At 45.9% G+C, this 25,159-nt stretch overlaps 1 protein-coding gene across 2 annotated transcripts in view; it reads right to left on the bottom strand.

Moving 5' to 3' along the window:
• tbx15 (T-box transcription factor 15) overlaps nucleotides 1–25,159 on the bottom strand; it is a 50,538-nt gene that overhangs the window by 7,886 nt on the left and 17,493 nt on the right. Inside the window, exons 4-7 of one of the 2 annotated variants that reach the window (XM_079517605.1) lie at nucleotides 17,267–17,453; nucleotides 6,324–6,491; nucleotides 5,666–5,730; nucleotides 3,029–3,126 (exon numbers count right to left, since the gene is read on the bottom strand). In XM_079517605.1, the coding sequence (XP_079373731.1) occupies nucleotides 3,029–3,126; nucleotides 5,666–5,730; nucleotides 6,324–6,491; nucleotides 17,267–17,453 (518 nt within the window). The remainder of the gene's footprint in view (nucleotides 1–3,028; nucleotides 3,127–5,665; nucleotides 5,731–6,323; nucleotides 6,492–17,266; nucleotides 17,454–25,159) is intronic. The other variant, XM_079517606.1, reaches the window with a different exon arrangement.

The following is a 25,159-nucleotide window of genomic DNA, read 5'->3' as shown; positions in this document are numbered from 1 at the left end:
GAGAGAAAATGACACACAGACAGAGAGACAGAGGGAGAGAGAGGACGATAGCGTGGTGGTGATGTCATGTTTTCCTAAAGCGGCTTCAACACAGCAGAACCATGAGGGAATAACTGATTAGGGTCACACCGCACACGCACACACGCACACACACACACACACACACACACACACACACACACACACACACACACACACACACACACACACACACACACACACACACACACACACACACACCATACAGACACAATCACACACATACAAACACTACGTGTACATTAACACAAACTAGCTCAGAGGCTGAACTATGTGTGCCCACATGCGTGCGCACGCCTGCGCGCGCATGTGTGTGTCTGCGGAGGAGGAGGGGGGTGGGTGTCTTGAAGTTCACTCGTGGCGCGAGTGCTTTAATTAAAGCCTAATCGCTTTGGAGAAGTCCAATGATAACAAACAGATGTCGTCGTCGACCCCCCCCCCCCAGGCCCCCCTCCCCCGCGACGGAAAACAAGGCGTCACGTCATCGCCGCGGTAACCTCCAGAGGTACGAGGTACAGGGCGTGAGGAAATCCACTTGTTTTAAGCAGCGAGGCCTGTGATACGAACCATGACTAAGACCTTAGCCTGCCTGCGCCAGTGTGAGTGTGAGTGTTTGCGTGTGTGTGCGTGTGCACGCGCGCGTGCGTATGTGCGTGCGTGTGTGTGCACGCGTATGTGTATGCGTGTGGTGTTCACATGTGGGCTGACGTGATGATGACTCGCGTCAAAAGCCGCGGGGTTCGTTCGCCCGTTTAATGATTTTATTTCCAAGGCCTCGCGCGATGTGAAAAGTTCAGCAGATTTGGAGCTCTCTCTCCCTCACTGCCAGAGAACCGCATGGTCAGACTCAAAACGAAGGTCATTCCGAGAATTGGGACTCGGTGACGTAAGCAGGGAAGGCATGCGGAAAGAGAGAGAACGAGAGAGAGGGAGGGAGAGAGAGCGAGAGAGAGGGAGAGAGAGCGAGAGAGCGAGAGAGAGAGAGAGAGAGAGAGAGAGTTCAGGCGAGGTCATCTCATGACGGCTCGTGGCTTTGGAAGACTTCTTATAGATGATCCAATCAAGTCTGTATTACAGTAATGTCATTTTATCAACAATTTTCTTGCTATTTTGTCCATCGGCTGCAGCGGTCATATTTTTCCAACGGCCGTTTCCAGACGTCTGCCATAGAGAGAGAGAGAGAGAGAGAGAGAGAGAGAGAGAGAGAGAGAGAGAGAGAGAGAGCGAGAGAGAGAGAGAGAGAGAGAAAGGCTTCTGGATTTATTCTCTGAAAGCTAACAGTCATAAGCGATGAACTAGATCTTCCACCTTTCCTGCGATGAGTTGTGTCTGTTCTGGTTGTAATGTTCTGTTGATGTGGGAGACATTGCGTTCCTGCCATGTGTGTAGCCTCAATGGAATGTTGCATTCTGTTGCGTCTGGCTATATCCAATGACATTGTACCACCAGCATACATTCAGGCCGACTTGTTTGTCTATATCTCTGTCAATGTACAGTTATTTTCAAAGAAGAAATTATCATTTGTTTTTCAGTTTACTCACGTTGTTATAATTGGCGCCAGTGTTTATTATGTTATCATTATTTAAGTAGCCTATTTACGCTGCGGTTGGATTGGATTCTACGTGTGTCATTTGTGAAGGAGATTGATTGCCGTCGGTTGATACGTCTAGGCCACATCTCTGATGACTTATAGCAGAGACAGTATGAGATGAAACCAAGACGTGACAACTTGACGTGGGTTTGTTCGCCGCCCCCCCCCCTTTAGGATACCAGAAGCAGGTCGCGAGTATATTCGTTCCAACGGGAGAAGTGACGTCTTCTCCCTTCTGGCTCCAAAACCATGGGATGCACTTCTCATTGCAATCAGAACTACAGACCCACTCCCAATCTTACGCAGTAGTCTGAAAACCCACCACTTCAGACTCCATCTTAGCCCGTAGCACTTGCCCTAGAGCCTTGACGACCATCTTAGCCCGTAGCACTTGCCCTAGAGCCTTGACGACCTTACAGGTGTATGCAAAGGCTCAACTTATGTGGCTCAACTTAGTAACTACATTTTATGTAGACAAAGCACTCTATAGTGTATACGCATAGTTTCATTATATCGATATTCCACTGTTCACGGTTCTTAGCTTACGTATGATTCATGATGACTATGTTATTGCTTACTGTAAGTTGCTCTGGATTTAACTCTGCTAAATGCCTAAATTGTAAATTGTGAAGGTGTTGGCAGAAATGCTTTTCTGAAAAACAGAAACATTTTGGTCAAAACCTCAGTAAAGCTATTTGGGAGCCCCCTACGCACCATGGTGTGCATGCACACTTGACGTGAGCACATATTATGACAGTGTCACTGAGGTAAATATTGGACGCATTCCGCACAAGCCACAGTATCTTCCAACAGCCTTGGACACGAGAATGGCATTTTTGCAGACGGACCAATCAGTATAACATGGACGTTGTTGGAGACCCACGTACGTCTCTGCTGCATGACGTGAGTTGCAGCGAGGGGTTTCAATAGCACGAGACAACAAATAAATGAAGCTGTCTTCTTGGATTTGAGTTATCTTTCTGCTCTATCTTTCATCGCAGGCTGTAGTTTCAAAATAACTTTATATGGGTTTATCATATTCTCCACCCTGTACAGACACACACACACACACACACACACACACACACACACACACACACACACACACACACACACACACACACACACACACTCTTTCCATTCTCTCTCCCCTGAACGATCTAATATAAAGCAGAAATGTTCAAATAAGGTGGAAAGCTACTTGTCTACGCAGTGGTTGAAACGGTCCTGCGGCCTGGAATGGGAACTGGACGCACACACACACACACACACACACACACACACACACACACACACACACACACACACACACACACACACACACACACACACACACACACACACACACACACACACACACACACACACACACACACACACACACACACACACACACACCTTGTTGTTTCTGCATGTTGGTGAAATCTTCAAACGTCAGTGTCCTCACAGGTGGTCTCCAGAATGCATATGTCTCCATGATGGCCTCCAGGCCAGTCCTGAAGACAGAGAGAGAGAGAGAGAGAGAGAGAGAGAGAGAGAGAGAGAGAGAGAGAGAGAGAGAGAGAGAGAGAGAGAGAGAGAGAGAGAGAATATTATTGGTGATAATGAAATTAATTCAAAATCAGAATGTACATAAAATATAAACTCCACAAAGGACACAAAGAAATAGGGACAACACATGGGATTACAGAGAGAGAAACAGTGGCCGAGAGAAGAGAGAGAGAGAGAGAGACAGAGAGAGAGAGAGAGAGAGAGAGAGAGAGAGAGAGAGAGAGAGAGAGAGAGAGAGTGGGGGAGATAGAGAATGCTAGAAAGAGAGACTAAGAGGTAGAGAGAGAAAGTTCCTGTTATGTTTCTGTTTGTTAATTTCTTTTCATTGTTACTGTATTGCTTGTTGTTCATTATTGTTGGGATGTTTGTCTCTGTGTGCGCAAAGATGACATTTTGTTTTGTTGTATGTATGTATGTATGTATGCTTTGGCAATGTAGAACATAATTAATCATGCCAATAAAGCATTTTGAAATTGAAATTTTTAAATTGAGAGAAAGAGAAAGACAGTGAGAGAGACAGAGCAAGAGCGAGAGAGAGAGAGAGAGAGAGAGAGAGCGAGAGAAAGCGAGAGGGGTGGGAGAGAGAATGCTATAGGAAGAGAGAGTAAGAGGTAGAGAGAGAGAAAAGAGAGAGCTGCAGAAACCAGAGTCAGACTCAGAGGAAACTGGAGCCATTAAAAAGGAGCAGGTTTTTACTGTGCACATAAATCTGGGGTGACGTTTCATCTCAAATCTGTACACGGTCTCTCCTTCCTGCGTGATTTACTTCCCCGCGCGCCGCCAGGCCCTGTCCCGAGGAAACGAGCGTCCACTAGCCTCCGCGTGTGTTGTTTTAGGGCCACTTGCATAGCTCCAGCTCGTTAGCGCGCCGCGCTAATCACACGCGGCCCCGGCCCGGCCCTCTCCGCCATCAGTGTGCTCATTCATGCCCTCATGCTGCTTCAGGACCCAAACCCAACAAATGAGCTATGAGCCCCCCCCTCCCCCCCCCCCCCTCTTCCCCTCCGTCCTCTTCCCGTCTCGTTTTATACCTAATACCAAAAGCGCCGTAAAGCTGCGTCACGGGAAAAAAATACTAATTGACGACACGATCGTAACTTAGCTTAAAGCTTGGCTGCCCTTTCTATACGTGAACATGTACTTTCGTTTAAAAAAAAGAACAAAAATAGGGGTGGGGGTGGTGGGGGGGGGGGGTTAAGAAAAGAAAATAGAAAAACAAACCGCCGCTTAAATTTTGAGAATTAACAGCGGTGGTATTGCCCTGTTTTATTGCATTTTTATTCGTCTATACGTTGGAATGATTTGGTAATGCCTCTGAGCGACGGTGTCGGGGACTGTGAGCTAAATGGAAGGGGATGTACGATACGTGAGGATAAATTCATTTTCGTCCCTTCCTATAAATATCTTATTCCTGCGTAATCTTTTCATCTGTAGTTTTCGGCAATGAAATTCTAATGCCAGTTCATAAATCAAGCAGTCTATTGTTTGAAAAATGAAAAAAGATGTCTCAAATATCTATGCCAATAATGTGGACCAGATGCAGGGGGCTGCTTTCATGTGCTGAGGGTCTGGTTCGCTGTTTCCCCCCGTTATGTATGATAATTCAAGAGAGCCAGGGAGAGAGGGAGGGAGGGAGGGAGGAGAGAGGGGAGGGGGGGGTGGGGGACGGAGAGAAGGGGGGAGAGAGAAGAGAGGGAGAGAGAGGAAGAGAGAGAGGAAGAGAGAGAGAGAGAGAGAGAGAGAGAGAGAGAGAGAGAGAGAGGAGGAGGAGAAGGGGAGAAGGAGAAGGGGAGACAGAGAGGGACAGACAGGGACAGACAGACAGACAGACAGACAGACAGACAGACAGACAGACAGACAGACAGACAGACAGACAGACAGACAAAAATAAGCGTTTAGCGGCACAGTATATACGCAAAGCGAAACGAAGCGGAGCGCACGAGGAGAAGGGGGCAAAAACGAAGGGGACACTAGATAAGAGAGATGTGGGTGTAGGGTGGGGTGGGGTGGGGTGGGGTGGGGGAGGGGGGTGGGCGGTGTACAGAAATGACCCCATCCATTCTCCAGAGTCTTAACGCTCATTCTCTTGTGGAGGTCTGGGAGGGTTTTATGTGGACCAGCATATGGGATTAAGTTCTATCTCCCGGGGATTATTTCCATATCACTGAGCGCGCTTGTTGAGACCAAGGGGAAAAAAGGTCTGATTTATATACCTTTGCTGCACTACGGTATACCGCGGGAATAGCAGATCTACAAGCCCCCACGACGAGTCGCAGCGGGATGCGACGTGAGCTTGTGGATTGGCGGTTCTTGCCACGCGACCGTATGAATCGGGCCAAAAGAGAAGGATAAACTTGTGCAGCGTAGCGAGTGTTACGACAGGTTGCATTACATGGTTCCTTCATATGTCAGCTGTGGATAGCTCACCACACACACACACACACACACACACACACACACACAGAAAGAGAGGAGATACGCTACCTGTTCCTGCCCGAGTCTCGGAAACCTTTGGCGAACGGGTTGCGGTCGATTTTTAGTCTGGTGATCTGAAACCAAAAGAGAGAGAAAGAGTGATCACAATTTAGATTAAAGTTACAGGCATGAAGTGAAACTGAACAAAGCGTTTGATCTCCAAAGATATATGGAACAATGCCATCTACCATCTACCGCATCAAAAGATTTGATTAGACTAAACAATGGTTTAGGTAACTGTAATATAGCAGCGATGCATACTTGCAAATGTCCTCAGCTACGCACTGAAGTAAAGAAACATCACTTCAGTTTGAAAATGTGCTCTTGTCCAAAAATACCACCTGTCATTGGCAATTATGACTAAAAACTAAATGGCATGTTTAGTTTTATTAAGTTGTTTTAAATTACACACTTGAAGCGCTATGAAATTAACATTTATTTGGAATTGTTGATTTTATAGTAGATTCAATATTGAAAACATTTTAAATAAGTTGAAGATAATATATATTGGAAAAAACGTTGAGGCTCTGCCCCGGCTCAATGTGAGATTTAGGTCAACTAAAAAAGTCACACATTCACATTCAATGGACACAAAGTTACACAGAGTGACTTTCATTTCAAAATGGCTTACAGACAGACAGACAGACAGACAGACAGACAGACAGACCTGCTGGTTCTGGTAGGCGGTGACGGTGGTGAAGACGGTCTCGGGGAAGCTAAATGTCTTGACTCCGTCCCCGGTGGGGACAGACTTGGTGGGGGACAGCTCCGTGCTGAAGTCCTTCCTGATCACATGGACACGGGGCTGGTACTTGTGCATGGAGTGGAGGATGATCTGAGAAGACAAGAACAGCATAATTAATGCTTTTTATATGTCTTTTTGATTGATTGATTAATTGATTGATTGATTGATTGATTACCTAGTAACAGTTTGCAGACAAAAGTTCAGGAAAGTACAGTTCAATACAAGGTCTGTTAAACCCAATCGAAGGCAATAAATATATATATATTTTTTCCTTTTTTGTTTTCACTTTAGATTTGGAATAGTTTAGAACATTTTCCAAAAATAAGGACACAATCTTCAGTGTATGGACCTGCGGAGTGTGTGTGTACGTGTGTGCGTGTGTTTTTGCGTAAGTGTATCACAGAGTGAGAGAGAGAGAGAGAAAGAGAGAGAGAGAGAGAGAGATAGAGAAGAGAGTAAATATGTGTGTGTGTGTGGCTGTGCATGAATCCCCGCATGTGCACAAACGAGCGTAACATCCACGCTTGACTGCCAAACTCCCACACACACACGACAGGCAGACCGGATGGAACTCTCCATCTCAGGCCTTTCATTTCCACACACATTCATTCAGTCTGCCTATAACTCCTTAATGACATGAATTAGCTTGTCTGATTTCCTATCAGGGCTATGCGGCTTCAGGCGGAAACCGAGGTCGGCCTGGGATGGCTTTTGCTCACGCGTGCCCGTTTGTGTGTGTGTGTGTGTGTGTGTGTGTGTGTGTGTGTGTGTGTGTGTGTGTGTGTGTCGGAGAGGGGAGGGGAGGGGAGGGGAGGCTTCAGTATTATTTCACAGCGGAGGGCGAAGGCGTCAGACTGTGTCGGTCCTCGCCTTGCCTCGGGCTCTGTGTCTGCTCTTGATTACTGGCGGAGTGAGAAAGCGTCCCCTGAGCCTTGCTAGCGCCATGCTGCATGCACTGCTACAACCGAGAGGCCTAGCGCCATGCTGCACTGCTGCAACCGAGAGGCCTAGCGCCATGCTACACTGCTACGACCGAGAGGCCTAGCGCCATGCTACACTGCTACTACCGAGAGGCCTAGCACCATGCTACACTGCTACAACCAAGAGGCCTAGCGCCATGCTACACTGCTACTACCAAGAGGCCTAGCACCATGCTACACTGCTACAACCAAGAGGCCTAGCGCCATGCTACACTGCTACTACCGAGAGGCCTAGCGCCATGCTACACTGCTATACTACCGAGAGGCCTAGCGCCATGCTACACTGCTATACTACTGAGAGGCCTAGCGCCATGCTACACTGCTATACTACCGAGAGGCCTAGCGCCATGCTACACTGCTATACTACCGAGAGGCCTAGCGCCATGCTACACTGCTATACTACCGAGAGGCCTAGCGCCATGCTACACTGCTATACTACCGAGAGGCCTAGCGCCATGCTACACTGCTACGACCGAGAGGCCTAGCGCCATGCTGCACTGCTATGACTAGAGGCCTAGCACCATGCTACAACCGAGAGGCCTAGCGCCATGCTACACTGCTACGACCGAGAGGCCTAGCGCCATGCTGCACTGCTATGACTAGAGGCCTAGCACCATGCTACAACCGAGAGGCCTAGCGCCATGCTACACTGCTACGACCGAGAGGCCTAGCGCCTTACTGCACTGCTGCAATCGAGAGGCCTAGCGCCATGCTACATGCACTGCTGCAACCGAGAGGCCTAGCGCCATGCTACATGCACTGCTGCAACCGAGAGGCCTAGCGCCATGCTACATGCACTGCTACGACAGATAGCTCTAGAGTAGACCATACATTGGCAATTGGCGGCCCGGGGGCCACATGCGGCCCCCAACTTCACTTAATGCGGCCTCGCAGGTTAATATCCGAACATTAATATATTATTGATTTCAGCTAATTACTAGTATTAAAATGTTACATAACATATAACTACAAATAAATGCATTTGAAATTAAATAAAAAAATTACTTTTCAGGATTCCATATTAAAATAGCAAAACATTATTCAGGATTTCAATTAAAATATAGCAAAAATAGCTGATCTACAAGCTCAAAACGCGTCGCTCTGCGGCACATTTTGCGCTTGTAGATCGGCTATTTTTGTGTGTATCAATGTGGCAATATCAGTGTGGAAATATAGTGGCCCTCTGGTGTGAGTGTGGAAACAGTGGCCCTCTGGAGTGAGTGTGGAAATATAGTGGCCCTCTGGAGTTAGTGTTTAAATATAGTGGCCCTCTGGAGTGAGTGTGTAAATATAGTGGCCCTCTGGAGTGAGTGTGTAAATATAGTGGCCCTCTGGAGTGAGTGTGTAAATATAGTGGCCCTCTGGAGTGAGTGTGTAAATATAGTGGCTCTCTGGAGTGAGTGTGTAAATATAGTGGCTCTCTGGAGTGAGTGTGTAAATATAGTGGCTCTCTGGAGTGAGTGTGGAAATATAGTGGCTCTCTGGAGTGAGTGTGTAAATATAGTGGCTCTCTGGAGTGAGTGTGTAAATATAGTGGCTCTCTGGAGTGAGTGTGTAAATATAGTGGCTCTCTGGAGTGAGTGTGTAAATATAGTGGCTATCTGGAGTGAGTGTGTAAATATAGTGGCTCTCTGGAGTGAGTGTGTAAATATAGTGGCCCTCTGGAGTGAGTGTGTAAATATAGTGGCTCTCTGGAGTGAGTGTGTAAATATAGTGGCCCTCTGAAGTGAGTGTGTAAATATAGTGGCTCTCTGGAGTGAGTGTGTAAATATAGTGGCCCTCTGGAGTGAGTGTGTAAATATAGTGGCCCTCTGGAGTGAGTGTGTAAATATAGTGGCTCTCTGGAGTGAGTGTGTAAATATAGTGGCTCTCTGGAGTGAGTGTGTAAATATAGTGGCTCTCTGGAGTGAGTGTGTAAATATAGTGGCCCTCTGGAGTGAGTGTGTAAATATAGTGGCTCTCTGGAGTGAGTGTGTAAATATAGTGGCCCTCTGGAGTGAGTGTGTAAATATAGTGGCCCTCTGGAGTGAGTGTGTAAATATAGTGGCCCTCTGGAGTGAGTGTGGAAATATAGTGGCCCTCTGGAGTTAGTGTTTAAATATAGTGGCCCTCTGGAGTGAGTGTGTAAATATAGTGGCCCTCTGGAGTGAGTGTGGAAATATAGTGGCCCTCTGGAGTGAGTGTGTAAATATAGTGGCCCTCTGGAGTGAGTGTGTTAATATAGTGGCCCTCTGGAGTGAGTGTGTAAATATAGTGGCCCTCGCCATCGTCAAAGTTGCCCAGCCCTGCTCTAGACAGAGCCCTGCTGCACCGTTATACTTTTACTTGTACTTTTATTGTATTGTATTGAATGTTTTGTATTTGTGCAAGACTGTAAGTAAAGTAAGTAGCCTTGCCGATGCCATGAGGCCCAGAGGGCAGGAGCATATCTGTATATGTAGCGTGAGGCAGCTTGATGTACTGTACCTATACATGTACACCCCCTGGACATGACGCTAGTATGTCGCAGGGACTTACCCACAATCTAACCCTTGATGCAAGACTGTAAGATGAAAGAATAATGAATACGGCCGAGGGACCTATATATATATCGCCCTGGCCCACTATACGACCGAGGGGCCTATATATATATCGCCCTGGCCCACTATACGACCGAGGGGCCTATATATATCGCCCTGGCCCACTATACGACCGAGGGGCCTATATATATATCGCCCTGGCCCACTATACGACCGAGGGGCCTATATATATATCGCCCTGGCCCACTATACGACCGAGGGGCCTATATATATCGCCCTGGCCCACTATACGACCGAGGGGCCTATATATATATCGCCCTGGCCCACTATACGACCGAGGGGCCTATATATCGCCCTGGCCCACTATACGACCGAGGGGCCTATATATCGCCCTGGCCCACTATATGACCGAGGGGGTCGTTTAAACCGGGCTGGGAGGGCAAGTATCAGAGACGGTAAATGTAATATTCCTCCACTTCAATGACGTTCACAAAGACCACGCACATGTGCACAAAGACCAGTTATATAGACGCACACGCACGCACGCACGCACGCACGCACGCACGCACGCACGCACGCACGCACGCACCACTTATCCTCATCACCTTGTCCTCCCCAGTGGCATGGGGACCCCAGACTAGAGGCCCCAACCACGCCTGAGGCAGTGTAAGGTCAGACCACATAATACACTGACACACACACTAACACACACACAGTAACACACACACACACACACACACACAGCACACACATGCGCGCACACACACACAAAATACATACATACACCACATCACATAGCGGCACATCTCATGATCAAAGTCACGCAGACAGCAACCCAGCATGCACTCATGTACAGACACACACGCGCGCACGCACACACGCACATACAGTACACGCACATACACGCACGCACGCACGCACGCACGCACGCACACACGCACGCACGCACACACACACACACGCGCACAGACACACACAGAAATCATCCCTCAAACATCAATGTCTGCAGACACGCCTTGCCCACGACCAAAACATACACAACACACACTCTACTCTACTCCAGACTTAATGAGCCACAAAGTGCAGCCAAGGGATGTCAACCAACAATTGTTCTCTCTCTCTCAAATGCAATTAGGCTAAATATGCAACATTTTCTCTCCAGTGGGTGGCAAGAACGCACTTCCAAACCGCCGCGCAGATTCTCAGGCAATTGTCACCAGCTTAGAAAAAGGAACCGCGCAGTATACTTTTACAACACACACACACATCACATACTTGTCTCTCGGCGAGATGAAACACCCACAATTGAGCTTTTCTTAAACAAAGACTAACAGTTTGGTTTTGTTTCTTTTAACACGGAGGGGAGTCGTATTGTCTTCATTGAGACAGACAGTGAGAAAGCCAAGAGGGGAGACGTCGTAGAGGCCTTTGCGGGGATCTGGGGTGAATACGTTTGTTAGACGATCTATACTGACAGTCCGACATTGTCGGCATTAGTCCGACAACACCGTCGCTCCCGACATGCGCGGCCGGTTACAACTAACCCGTGGCCCGGTTACAACTCACCCATGGCTCCCGACATGTGCGCCAGGTTAAAACTGCCCCGTGGCAGGTTAAAACTAACCCATGGCTTCCTGTGAGGTTATAAGGTTTAGGGTTCGACCGGTGGCCACAAGGTTATACCCAGAGACAGCAACATCACTGAGGAACGTGGGTTTAAATGTCAGATTGTCTGTCTATTTGGAGTTTTCGAAAGTCCACAATGGGATTTTGAGTGAGTGAGTGAGTGAGTGAGTGAGTGAGTGAGTGAGTGAGTGAGTGAGTGAGTGAGTGAGTGGTGCTTCAAAGCGACGAGGTCCTCACACGGGAAGGTGATATATTACAGCGCGACGGATCATTAAACAACACCAACTGAGCAACTGTTAAAAAAACCTTTCGGGCACTCGATTCTAACGGCAGTGTTTTATTAGCCTTTCCCATGGCGCAAAGAGAGAGAGAGAGAGAGAGAGAGAGAGAGAGAGAGAGAGGACAGACAGGAAACCGAGGGAAAAGATGTGTGACAGTTCAGGGCGGCTCTGAACCCTGCAAACTCCTCCGTCTATAATGAAGACGCAGTATGGAGTCCTCGGAGCCTCGGGCACATCAGCCTAGCTAGCCGACCATCAAACAGACCCCACAGCACAGCCGCTAAGATGCCAAGGCAAGCACTCCCTCTGCAATCTATCTCACACAGTTTTACTGTTGCTGCATGCATGGCCTGATGCTCCAAAACAAAAAAAAACACTGATTTTACAACTGCTTTCTTTCCCCTCCACCCTCCCTTTTTTATTTATTTTTGAGTGTGTGTGTGGGGGGTGGTGGGGGGTATTTAATCGTACAAAAAAACTAAAAAACTAAAAAAACATTTGTTTAAAATCAGCTTGTCAACAAGTGGTTTGACCAGTTTGTCTGTGCAATTGAACTGGCGAAGACTATCCTGTTTTAAATTATTGTTACACTTTGTATTTTATTTTTTGTGATATGTGATAATTGGTGAAAACTCTACGAAAATGTCTGCAGAGAGACACCGACACCCCCCTGAGGTGCAGCACCCTGCAGCCAGACCCCCCTGAGGTACAGCACCCTGCAGCCAGACCCCCCTGAGGTGCAGCACCCTGCAGCCAGACCCTGCACTATAGAGACACAGACACCCCCTGAGGTACAGCACCCTGCAGCCAGACCCTGAGGTACAGCACCCTGCAGCCAGACCCTGAGGTACAGCACCCTGAGGTACAGCACCCTGCAGCCAGACCCTGAGGTACAGCACCCTGCAGCCAGACCCCGACACCCCCCTGAGGTACAGCGCCCTGCAGCCAGACCCCGCACACCCCCCTGAGGTACAGCACCCTGCAGCCAGACCCCGCACTATAGAAATGTGCCTTCATTTACATTGAGCGCCTTTGTCACGGTCTCCGTTTCCCGTCCATGTGTTGTCCTGCTCCGACCGTGACATGTACACTACACGGCGTGTGATTCTGGCGAGGCCCACACACACACACACACACACACACACACACACACACACACACACACACACACACACACACACACACACACACACACACACACACACACACACACACAAGTGGAGGAGACGTGCATCATGTCGGGCGGCGATGAACGACTCGGCCTTATAAAGCAACGCCGCATATCTGTGTGGTGAGGCTTCCCACACAGGAAGCTCCAAAAATTAATTTCCTCTCGGCCTCCCGAGGAACAAAAGCCCTAAAAAACAAGAGCAGCGGGAGCCGGAACACGACCTCCCCTTGCTCTTAAAAACAGGCCCTCTCTCTCTCTCTCTCTCTGTGTGTGTGTGTGTGTGTGTGTGTGTGTGTGTGTGTGTGTGTGTGTGTGTGTGTGTGTGTGTGTGTGTGTGTGTGTGTGTGTGTGTGTGTGTGTGTGTGTGTGTGTGTGTGTGTGTGTGTGTGTGTGTGTGTGTGTGTGTGTGTGTGTGTGTGTGTGTGTGCTCACCCACAAACACCCATGCACATGTTATTACATTTGTCAGAAGTGAACTGCGATAGCACCGGCTACGTCCCCGCAAAGCCCCAGTGATCTGCCAAACCCTGCAGAGTCCTCCTCATGGAAACGGCGGGCGGCCATTTTGTCCGGTTATTACAACGATACACGTCCCCATGGGTTTCCAGGACGGCGTCGGGGACGATAAACCTCATCTCCTTCTCTCTAATAATCCCATCGCCTCATGGCAACCCGCGGATCAACCAGCAGGCACTGTGGAGGAATTGATTTGCACCGGCCCGTCTCGCGCTGTTCTCAACGGCATCTCGGGGTGATGCTAATCAAAGCAACGTGCGCGCATGGCCCCCGGCCGGATGGAGCGGCTCTCGTGTCATGAGAAGGACCACCGCCATCTTTGTGCCATCGCCGTCGTCTCGCTTCAACGTCTGGATGGGAAGGGAAGAGGAGAGAGCAGATCCTCTCAGCCCATCTTCACCTTCCATCCATACATCCACATGCAGGTACAACAAAAAGAAAAAGAAAAAAAGGGAATACATTCTTAACCTACTCCATTATACAAACACATAGCAGGTCTACAAGCTTATGGCGCATTACGTCGCAATGACTTGGGGTGCCATCGAGATACTTTTGCTGATTTAAAATTTCTAACAATAAAAATGGAGCACATTTTCACAAATTTGTCCAAAATTGTGACACCAGGTTGCTGTAAATCCAACATATTTGGATAGGCTAAAATCATCCATTGGGTGTTTGTTTTTTACATAGACCATAAGGCCCAGCGGTGGCTCTCCGTAGATAATGCTATGTGTAGCAGGTTCCGGTTTAGCGCTATATAACTCTCTAATCAACAATCAAGAGGGTTTTCTTTTGTCCTTCAAATGTATGTGGGAAGCCTCACACTTTCTATTAGTTATTTCACGCGTGGACTTCATGGATTTCATGTATGGGTGTACACTACAGGACTCCTTGATGCAACTTTACATGTAATGCAGAAAGTGTGACCATAGATATTATTACCATAATGAAATAACTGCTTTTAAATGGGGAACTGTCCTGATTAGAAGTCGTATAGGGTTATGTCTACTACAACCACTGCTGTGGCTATTTAAAGTTCATGTCAGGAGCAGAGTTGTCTTGTGTCTGGGAATATGACGCAACGCAACAGGTGCATGGGTTCAGGTCCCAGACCTCTCCCGTCTAACCCCCGACCCCCAAACCTAAAGCTCATTTGATACTTCACGGCACGACAGCGTCCCCCCCCCCCCCCCCCCCCCCCCCAACAGGCACCGCATGATCGCACCCACAGAACAGTGTTAGGATGATGGACAGCCTGCCTGCCTCAATGACAGAAAATAGTGTCATAGCTCCCTACAGTTTGAAAACAAACATACTGTACATGACAAACACACATACATACAGTACACACAGGCGTACACACACTTGCACACACTCACACACACACACACACACACACACACACACACACACACACACACACACACACACACACACACACACACACACACACACACACACACACACACACACATGTGCACACGCAGGGTGAGAGCAAAGAAAGTGTGCGAGACAGCGAGGGAGAAAAAGGATAGGATCCGTCATTGCTCTCAAGATGAAAGCCTTGATGTTTATTGCTTTCTAATTGACATTTGTATAAAGTGACAGCATGGGATCAGAATGTGTCTCATGAGCCACACGATCATAAACTTTAACTGTGCATATGTACAACTTCCTTTTGAACGGGATGAAAATCTGCTCAATTGAAGTCGTCAGGCTTTTTGCAGCGTATAGTACGCTATCTTAGTATGTAGTATGTAGTATAGTATGTAGTATAGTATGTAGTATAGTACGCTATCTTAGTATGTAGTATGTAGTATAGTATGCAGTATAGTACGCTATCTTAGTATGTAGTATGTAGTATAGTATGTAGTATAGTATGTAGTATAGTACGCTATCTTAGTATGTAGTATGTAGTATAGTATGCAGTATAGTACGCTATCTTAGTATGTAGTATAGTATGTAGTATAGTACGCTATCTTAGTATGTAGTATAGTATGCAGTATAGTACGCTATCTTAGTATGTAGTATAGTATGTAGTATAGTACGCTATCTTAGTATGTAGTATAGTATGTAGTATAGTACGCTATCTTAGTATGTAGTATGTAGTAGAACAGGGATGGGCAACTTTGACAATGGAGAGGGCCACTATATTTCCATACTCACTCCAGCAAAAATAGCTGATCCACAAGCTCAAAACGCGTCGCATTGCGACGCGTTTTGAGCTTGTGGATCAGCTATTTTCGCTATATTCGAATTGGAATCCAAAAAAAGTTATTTTTTTATTTAATTTCAAATGCCTTTAATTATAGTTATGTTAACTTTATGAACTAAGTACAAATACATTGGACATAGAAAAAAGACAATAATTAACTACTTTAGACTGAAGTAATTCACGCGGGTCATGTTTGCATGCAGTTTGGAATTGTAACAGCTGAAATCAGGCCGCTATAGTTGCCCATGTATGTAGTAGACTGTAGAGCTTGGCTACAGGGCCTGATGCACATCACTATATACACAGTCAATCTGTAATCTGTTGCTGTGTGTCTGAGCTCCGTTAAAGCTCAAGGAATAGAGATTAACCTGTGATGTCACAACATACTTTTTATTTGTGTTTTATCTATTCACTGAAGGTCATTAAGGTACACAGAATGAGAGGTCTGCTCTGCCGGAAACATCGCGGAAAAAAAGTTATGGCCATTTTTGTATACCACCACACCATAGACAACCAATATAAGGCAAACATATCCAAATTTCATCATGCTTTAAGTAGCATGTGACATGTCAAACTAGGGAGTTTTCAGGATTCTGAATCCATTCCAAGCATTAGTTTTACACGAAAAACACTCCTTGGGCTAAATTCGGCCATAGCCACTTGCCCAAATGTGCCGACCTCATCACACCTCATCATCACATATGGCCGCCATTGGCCTCCTAAGCCAATGGGAGTGCCTCCTAAGCCCGGAAAGGCCGCAACGGGGAAGTGTTGCGTTAACCCAGACTCTGCAACGCCGCAGTATAACTCTACAGAGGCTAATGTTATGAGCTAACTGGAGCTACAGAACAAAACACAGTGATTGAACCAACTAAAGCACGTCGGAAACGAACGCAAACAACGGCCGCGAGGTTGTCTCAGAGAAACATACACGTTAAAAACAATAGGAAAAAAATAGAAGAAAACAGATGCACAATGGAGAGCGCTTGTTTCACCTGGCAGTTAATGATACGCGTGTCATTCTTGTTTCTACTCTGTGTCTACTCTAGTCTGTGTCTCATAGGAGGGCTGGGGGCAGTTCAGAAATGATGGGGAATCCAAGCTAATAGAAACTGCAGGCTTTCTATTCCTGAAAAGTTGCAATGAGAATATGGAAGCCATCGTTCTCATGATAATACAATATATATATATATTTTGTTTTGAACACCCTTCTTATGAGACACAGACCGAGTAGAAAAATAATTGTGGTATTTTATCATGAACATTTATTATATGAAGGTAGGTTGAAAGGTGGTGTAGTGGTCCTTTAATACAATACAACTACTTTCTCTGCTGTGTATCTTCTGTACATGTATCGCATGAATGTTAGTGCAATTTACCCTCAAATTTAAATCCGTTAGAAACTAGAAACTTTCCACACTCACATCACATGGGAGGACATAAAAGTTAAGATTGGAAATTGTTCTTTTTTTCCCACCCCGATAGCGTGCATGTGTTTTTCAAGAATAGCAACATTGCATTGTAATAAAAGGCAGGAAAAAAAGAAAGAAAACAGACCAGATCGGTTCTTACATGGCCCTGGTCGTCCAACTCGTTGTTGGTGAGCTTGAGCTTGTCGAAGCTGACCACCTGCCTCATCCAGGTGTCTCCTGAGGCCAGGGAGTCGGGGTGGATGTACACCCGGGGTGGGACGGGGGAGTCCGCGTTGCCCGCTACCATCCACTTGGAGCTGTGGTACACGTACCTGCACACACAAACAGATAGAGAGCCCCATTGGAATTAGCATTATGTTATACTTTAGATATTGAAAAATAGCAGATCTACAAGCTCATAGCGCGGCACCGAGTGCCGCGCTACGAGCTTGTAGGTCTGCTATTTTTGAAAAAACGTGAATATGTATAGTGAAAATCTTTGAATATATATTCTTTCAGAGTGAACGTTTTTTTAACTCAAATCTTTGCTTCTGGGGGGAGGTCCCTGGAACAACATATTTTCAGATGGGGGTCGGTGGCCAAGGCAATTACATATCTACATACATAATTACATACAATCTTGGGGTCCTTGACATGAAAATGTTTGAGAACAACTGATAGGGTAGAAACATAGGGTTTTACAGAAAACTGTCAGGATTTAGAAGACATTTGTAGAATCGTTCCCAGGTCTAAATGGGTTAATAGCTCATTGACTACCACTATCTATACCCAGGACTCTATACTAGATTTCCAAATACTGTACTAATACGAAGAGATTTCATGTAGAGAGAATGTTCACTCCACAATAGGGACGATATGTTTCATGTCGTATAAGCAAGATTGATTTGGAAAGTCAAGCAAAAATGAACTGTAAAATTAAACCAAATGGACCCGTACGGGTCCATTTGGTTTCACTTCACGCTCTCAAGAGTTAAATTATTGTTAATCTCTCCTAACGTTACCAACATCAATACAGCGTGGAATTGTGGACAAAACCTTATCCAACAACAAGAAAATATTAACGGCAATAGGCCTAATAGTTGAAAGCTATAGTAATCCGCTGTCATCCCAACAGAACAATACAGATGGATGCAATCATTCAAAACCAAGACTATTAGAAATAACACTATAGGCTTGCAAAGAGTTTATGCGTGTTGTAATCGAATCTGGGCGCGCAAGAAAAGATTCAAATGAAAAAAGAAACGAACAACTCAGCCATATTTACAGAAAACAAGCAGATGCCAATAATACCACCACACCAACAACACACAATAATATCCTTTCCACACAGCTCCACGTTACGACTGGAGCCGCTGAGCTGCATAAAATGTCCCATATGCACACACACACACACACACACACACACACACACACACACACACACACACACACACACACACACACACACACACACACACACACACACACACACACATGCTCAGCTGCATACTTCCAATTAAAAGTCAGTCATAATATTTGATGTGGAGTGTGAGTCTGGGTAACAATGGGGCGTCCCACCCATCTCCCAGAATTCCCCCGCTGACTGAAGGAGGGAAAAAAAACCAAGTGGGACGGAGATAGAGAGAGGAAGACAAATGACACAAAATGAGAAGGAAAGATGGAGAACGAGTCTGAGACACAGAGAGAGAGAGAGAGAGAGAGAGAGAGAGAGAGAGAGAGAGAGAGAGAGTTGGGCTCCCTGCTATAGCCTGAGGCACAGCTGTTTGCCTTTAGTTCTGGCCATGCACGCAGTTGAAAGTGCTTAGCTGCAACGCCTCTGCCAAAGCCATCACTCAGCGGTGAAATGCGGACAAAACTCTCATTTGGCTCTTTTGTTATTGCTTATAGGAAGACTTGCACCACCCTATATGTCTCCCTCTCTCTGAGAGACACATATCACTGTTATTGCTTAGGAAGACTTGCACCACCCTATATGTCTCCCTCTCTCTGAGAGACACATATCACTGTTATTGCTTAGGAAGACTTGCACCACCCTATATGTCTCCCTCTCTCTGAGAGACACATATCACTGTTATTGCTTAGGAAGACTTGCACCACCCTATATGTCTCCCTCTCTCTGAGAGACACATATCACTGTTATTGCTTATAGGAAGACTTGCACCACCCTATATGTCTCCCTCTCTCTGAGAGACACATATCACTGTTATTGCTTAGGAAGACTTGCACCACCCTATATGTCTCCCTCTCTCTGAGAGACACATATCACTGTTATTGCTTAGGAAGACTTGCACCACCCTATATGTCTCCCTCTCTCTGAGAGACACATATCACTGTTATTGCTTAGGAAGACTTGCACCACCCTATATGTCTCCCTCTCTCTGAGAGACACATATCACTGTTATTGCTTAGGAAGACTTGCACCACCCTATATGTCTCCCTCTCTCTGAGAGACACATATCACTGTTATTGCTTAGGAAGACTTGCACCACCCTATATGTCTCCCTCTCTCTGAGAGACACATATCACTGTTATTGCTTAGGAAGACTTGCACCACCCTATATGTCTCCCTCTCTCTGAGAGACACATATCGTTGTTATTGATTATAGGAAGACTTGCACCACCCTATATGTCTCCCTCTCTCTGAGAGACACATATCACTGTTATTGCTTAGGAAGACTTGCACCACCCTATATGTCTCCCTCTCTCTGAGAGACACATATCGTTGTTATTGCTTAGGAAGACTTGCACCACCCTATATGTCTCCCTCTCTCTGAGAGACACATATCACTGTTATTGCTTAGGAAGACTTGCACCACCCTATATGTCTCCCTCTCTCTGAGAGACACATATCACTGTTATTGCTTAGGAAGACTTGCACCACCCTATATGTCTCCCTCTCTGAGAGACACATATCGTGGCTGTCGGGAGGAAACCACCTAACTCCAAAATGTTCAATTTTTCAGGAAATTAAGAAAACCTTTGGTGTTGTGACTTTATTGTCAATTACTTCCATGAGAAGGAGAGAGGTGGTGGAGTTTTAGCAGACAGTTTGAGGGTCCAATGGAGTTAAGAGGTTTTGTCCAATGTGTGTTTTACTACTTTCCATTGGTTCAGTATTTTCGAAACAGCACATAGTAAAGGGTGTTCAATAGCACTGATTTATGCAAAAAAAAATCAAAAACCTAAAAAATGGACACACACACACACACACACACACGCACACACACACACACACACACACGCACATGTATGTAGTATTTTGTCACTGTCGGGCAGAATCCTCATAGGTCTAAAACGGTTACATTTCAGGAAATGGGAAAATAAGGACCTGTGTTCCAAAGGTTCCAGTGCAGTTATAATTTAGTCACGAGTTTTTGTTAATATTTTTCATTGCTTAAGTATTTATAAAAGAATAAAATAGTCTGCAATTTGCTGCTCCCAAATGTAGCAAATGCAACAATTGATGTACAGTTTTTTTTATTCTGATATACCAGTGGCTTTCAACCAGTGGTCCGGGGACCACCAGTGGTCCTTAAGGGGGTTCCAGGTGGTCCCCAGCTAAATGATGTTGGTAACCAAATGGACCCTTATAGATCTTTAACTCATGACAGCGTAACATTTTGGTTTCATTTCACGCTCTCAAGAGTTAGATTATTGTTAAACATCTGCATCACTTAATTTACAAGTAGTCTACACAATTAGAGAATGTAAAATAATTGTTATTTTGATCAATGTTTGCCTGTTATCTCTCGGTACCAACATCAACACTGCATGGAAATGTGGACAAAATCTTATCCGACAACAAAATATTTATCAAATGGTGGTCCGTGGCTCAAATGCCAAATAAATAATGGACCTTGATATGGGGGTTGAAAACCACTGACGGTTAGTGTTTTGGTATATACGGTTAGTGTTTTGGTATATACGGTTAGTGTTTTGGTATATACGGTTAGTGTTTTGGTATATACGGTTAGTGTTTTGGTATATACGGTTAGTGTTTTGGTATATACGGTTAGTGTTTTGGTATATACGGTTAGTGTTTTGGTATATACGGTTAGTGTTTTGGTATATACGGTTAGTGTTTTGGTATATACGGTTAGTGTTTTGGTATATACGGTTAGTGTTTTGGTATATACGGTTAGTGTTTTGGTATATACGGTTAGTGTTTTGGTACAGCACCCAGCCTATAGTAGCTTTGGGATCTGTGTTTGTTTTTGGCTGGTTATCAGCTTCTCTCTCAACTAAATATTTATTAAAAAAAACAGACTTTCAACCTGCCATTCCTATTTCTTGGGCACGTAATTCCAGATGCAAATTTGCAAAAAAAAAAAAAAAGTTAAAAGCCAAAATATCACATCTATGTGAGCTTGTAGATCAGCTTGTAGATTCGACGATGTATGCAAGGACTGTACTTTGTTTTTTATTTATTTTTTGTATAGGTATTCATACTTTACTTGAGTATTTCCAATTCCCAGTACTTTTACTTCTACTCCACTACAACTTGTATCCAAATATTCTACTTTTACTCCACTACATTTATTTGAAAACTTTAGTTATTACTAGTTACTTTGTAGATTTTGATTATTATTACAAAACATATAGAGTATGCCACTTCAACCCTTTATACATTTCGGCCATTTGAAAACTTGAAATGGGACCTTCTGCACAATGAGTGCTTTTACTTTTGGTACTCTAAGTACATTTTGATACCAATACTTTTGTAATTTTACTCAAGTAAATGTATTTCTACACTGCAGTATTGATACTTTTACTAAGTAAAGCATGTGAGTACTTTTTCCGTCACTGTAGTTACTGTACAGTACTGCATGCACGCAAACGTATTGGCCAGGACTAGACTGAGCTGTGTACATTACTCTTGCCTTCATGTTTCTGTTTGTAATTGTATCTTTCTTTTCTGATTTGCGTTATGTCAAATGTGTGTGTATATATATATATATGTGTCACGTACAAGGCCGCATTTCAGTGCATTTCAGTGCAAACTGACAATAAAGTACTACATCATATCAAACACTGTACACAGTGAAACAATAGCACAGCGTGGTGCAACAACGTAGCCTCAAATTAGCTTGTTTTTCTGTAGAATGAGCTGCTATAATTTGTGTTGAAGGAATGCATATTAATTATTATGTCCCGAGTGGTTCTTTGTTTAGAAAAAGAAAGGCAAAAAAAAGGTGCAACTTGGTGCTTAATTTAACTCTGAGAACAAAATAGTTCTCATGCAGGGTGGAACCAAATGTACACGTTCTATTTGTAATACTATCATTTAAATGCTAACTTAACACTCGATACTTTTACAGTGCACTTTTATTTAAACTTCAACATGTAGGCTAGACCTGACCTTTGACCTGAACACGGAGGCACGCACGCACGCACGCACGCACGCACGCACGCAGGCAGGCACACACACACACACACACACACACACACACACACACACACACACACACACACACACACACACACACACACACACACACACACACACACACACACACACACACACACACACACACACACACACGAGGAGGTGCTAGGCGTTTCAGTAATTTCCTGTTTAGGCTTATGCTCGGCGTAGCGGGGAAAGTGTTAAAGAAGAAGGGGAAACCTTAGCCCCTCCAACCGGACTGGGAATCTGATTAGTTCCCTTTCATCTTCCATAAATCTGACATCTGGCTCCGGCACAATCAATAAAGATCGGACTTTATGTGACATGCGTTTCTGCATGGGGGGGGGGGGGGGGGGGATGGGGGAGTTTGTGTTGACGAGATCCCTTTACGCATAGTTTTGAATGTACGTGCGTGTGTGTGTGCGTGTGTGTGTACACACAGTGGATAAAGGATGGTAAATAGCATTAATTCATGAAATATAGACATACAAGGTTTCTTCCCAGCGACTGTAGGCTAGCAGCCTAGCACACAAACCCTCATTGTGACACAAACATTACATACTACTATACTACATGCACGCAAGCACACAGAGCGAAACAATAGCACAGCGAGGGGCAACGAGATGGTCTCAAATTTGTTTTTCTGCAGATTGAGATGCTGTAATTTGTATGAAGGACACGCACACACACACACACACACGCACACGCACACGCACACGCACACACACATAGACTTTGTGGCTGTGTGTCCACCAAAGTGTTCCCGAATTCCCAGGCTGAAAACGCAAGGCGCTCCGCTCACATAAAAAAGGCTTACAAAAAACGCCCCTAATTTGAAAATAGTTATAAGCTCTCAGCGAGCAGATAAAAAACGGCACACAGGAAAGCACAGAGAGCAGCTGCGTTGTCACACCGACAGCGCTGGCGTTCCCTAAGACTCTGCTGTGCTCCATGGAGGTGGTGGCTGCGTGGCAGTGCGGCCACGGCACTGACGTGTGCGGCGCATATTGTGAACAGAAATAGAGAGGCATACACATACAGAGACGTACGTGCACGCACGTGCATGCGCATGCATGCACGTACGTGCACGTACACGCACGCACACGCACACACTTGCCAAACCCAGGTTGTATATTGGGTTACCTTACTGACAGAGTAAATATCACTATTAGGTTACCATAGAGAGTTGACTGGTGTGTGTGTGTGTGTGTGTGTTCTGGGTTTGGATTAAGACTGCGTGCGTGCGTGCGTGCGTGCGTGCGTGCGTGCGCGCGTGCGTGCGTGCGTGCGTGCGTGCGTGCGTGCGTGCGTGCGTGCGTGCGTGCGTGCGTGCGACTGCGTGTGCCTGCGCTTGGGTGTGACTGCGCATGTGTAAGTTCTGGCTCCAGATCGCATGTGCACGCTGGTGTGTCTGCGTCCTCACTCACTCAGCCACATACACGTGCATGCCCCCCCCCTCCCTGAAACGACAGCATGAATGTGTGCGTGCGGTATATCCCAACACATCTATTTTGACACAGCACTAGAAGCAATGAGGTGTACAGTACTGGAGGCCTCCGCCAGTGCTGGGCTCTGCACTTTCACTCTGCGACTCCAAGGCCCGGGCGCTAAGCGAGTGTCCACATGAAAGGCCCCAGAAATATATGGGCATTTAACGAGGCCGGTACCAATGAGACGTTCCTAAAGACAGGGGGCACGGAGCCTAAGTAAAGCAACCAAACTCCAATAAAGGCCACGTTTCCAGACCCCCAGAAAACTCCTCCACGGATCGTCAGCCATCCCAGTGACAGCTTCCAGCTCCGTTAGAAAAGAGCCCTGCGGTGAGATTCGCCCGCCGCCGCAGCCAGGAAGAAAATCCTATTTAATTTTACAAGATCTTTCGGCTTCTAAAGATCCTATACAGCCATGATATTTTGGTTCACTGGAACCATTCTCCAAAGTGCACGCGTGTTTGTGTGTGTAAGACTAGAAAGGGAAGAGTGCAGAGCTGTGGCGATAGAGAGAGAGAGAGAGAGAGAGAGAGAGAGAGAGAGAGAGAGAGAGAGAGAGAGAGGGAGGGAGGGAGACGGTCTTGGACGGTGGCAGACCGTGTAACGCCCTAACCCGTCCGTACAGTCGGTGGAAAAGTCCTGTATAAATAAACATCCGTATGAAATGAAGAATGCGTGAAGCTGCGATTGGAGCTACAGAAACACATGTGTACCCGTCCCGCGCACATCGCTTCAGATTGCCGCCCGGATGACCACGTTTTGTTTTCAACCACAGAGACGGGAACGCGTCACGTGGCCTCGAATCAAACCGTGCTCACTGTAAACATGCCTGATTTGTTTCCACAACTCTCCACCGAGCAGCTCACAGCAACTTGTTTCTAAAAGGTATGCATTTTGACATTCTGTCAGGACGGCCCAGTTATAAACCAGTGGACTCCGTTACACGTTGACAACATTAGATCTTCTTATAGTAGAACAGTATGAATGTATAACTCTGGCTTCATTTAATTTAACTCTGACTGAGTGTTCAAATGGAACCAGATAGACCCACACATAAGGGTCCATTTGGTTCCATTCGTACGCTCTCGGAATTTCAAGTGGACACATTAACTCTATGAGG

This window comes from Electrona antarctica (genome assembly GCF_951216825.1).
Source record: "Electrona antarctica genome assembly, chromosome: 13".
Taxonomy (NCBI): domain Eukaryota; kingdom Metazoa; phylum Chordata; class Actinopteri; order Myctophiformes; family Myctophidae; genus Electrona; species Electrona antarctica.
Note: the sequence above shows the minus strand (reverse complement) of the source record. Positions and strands in the feature narration are given on the sequence as shown.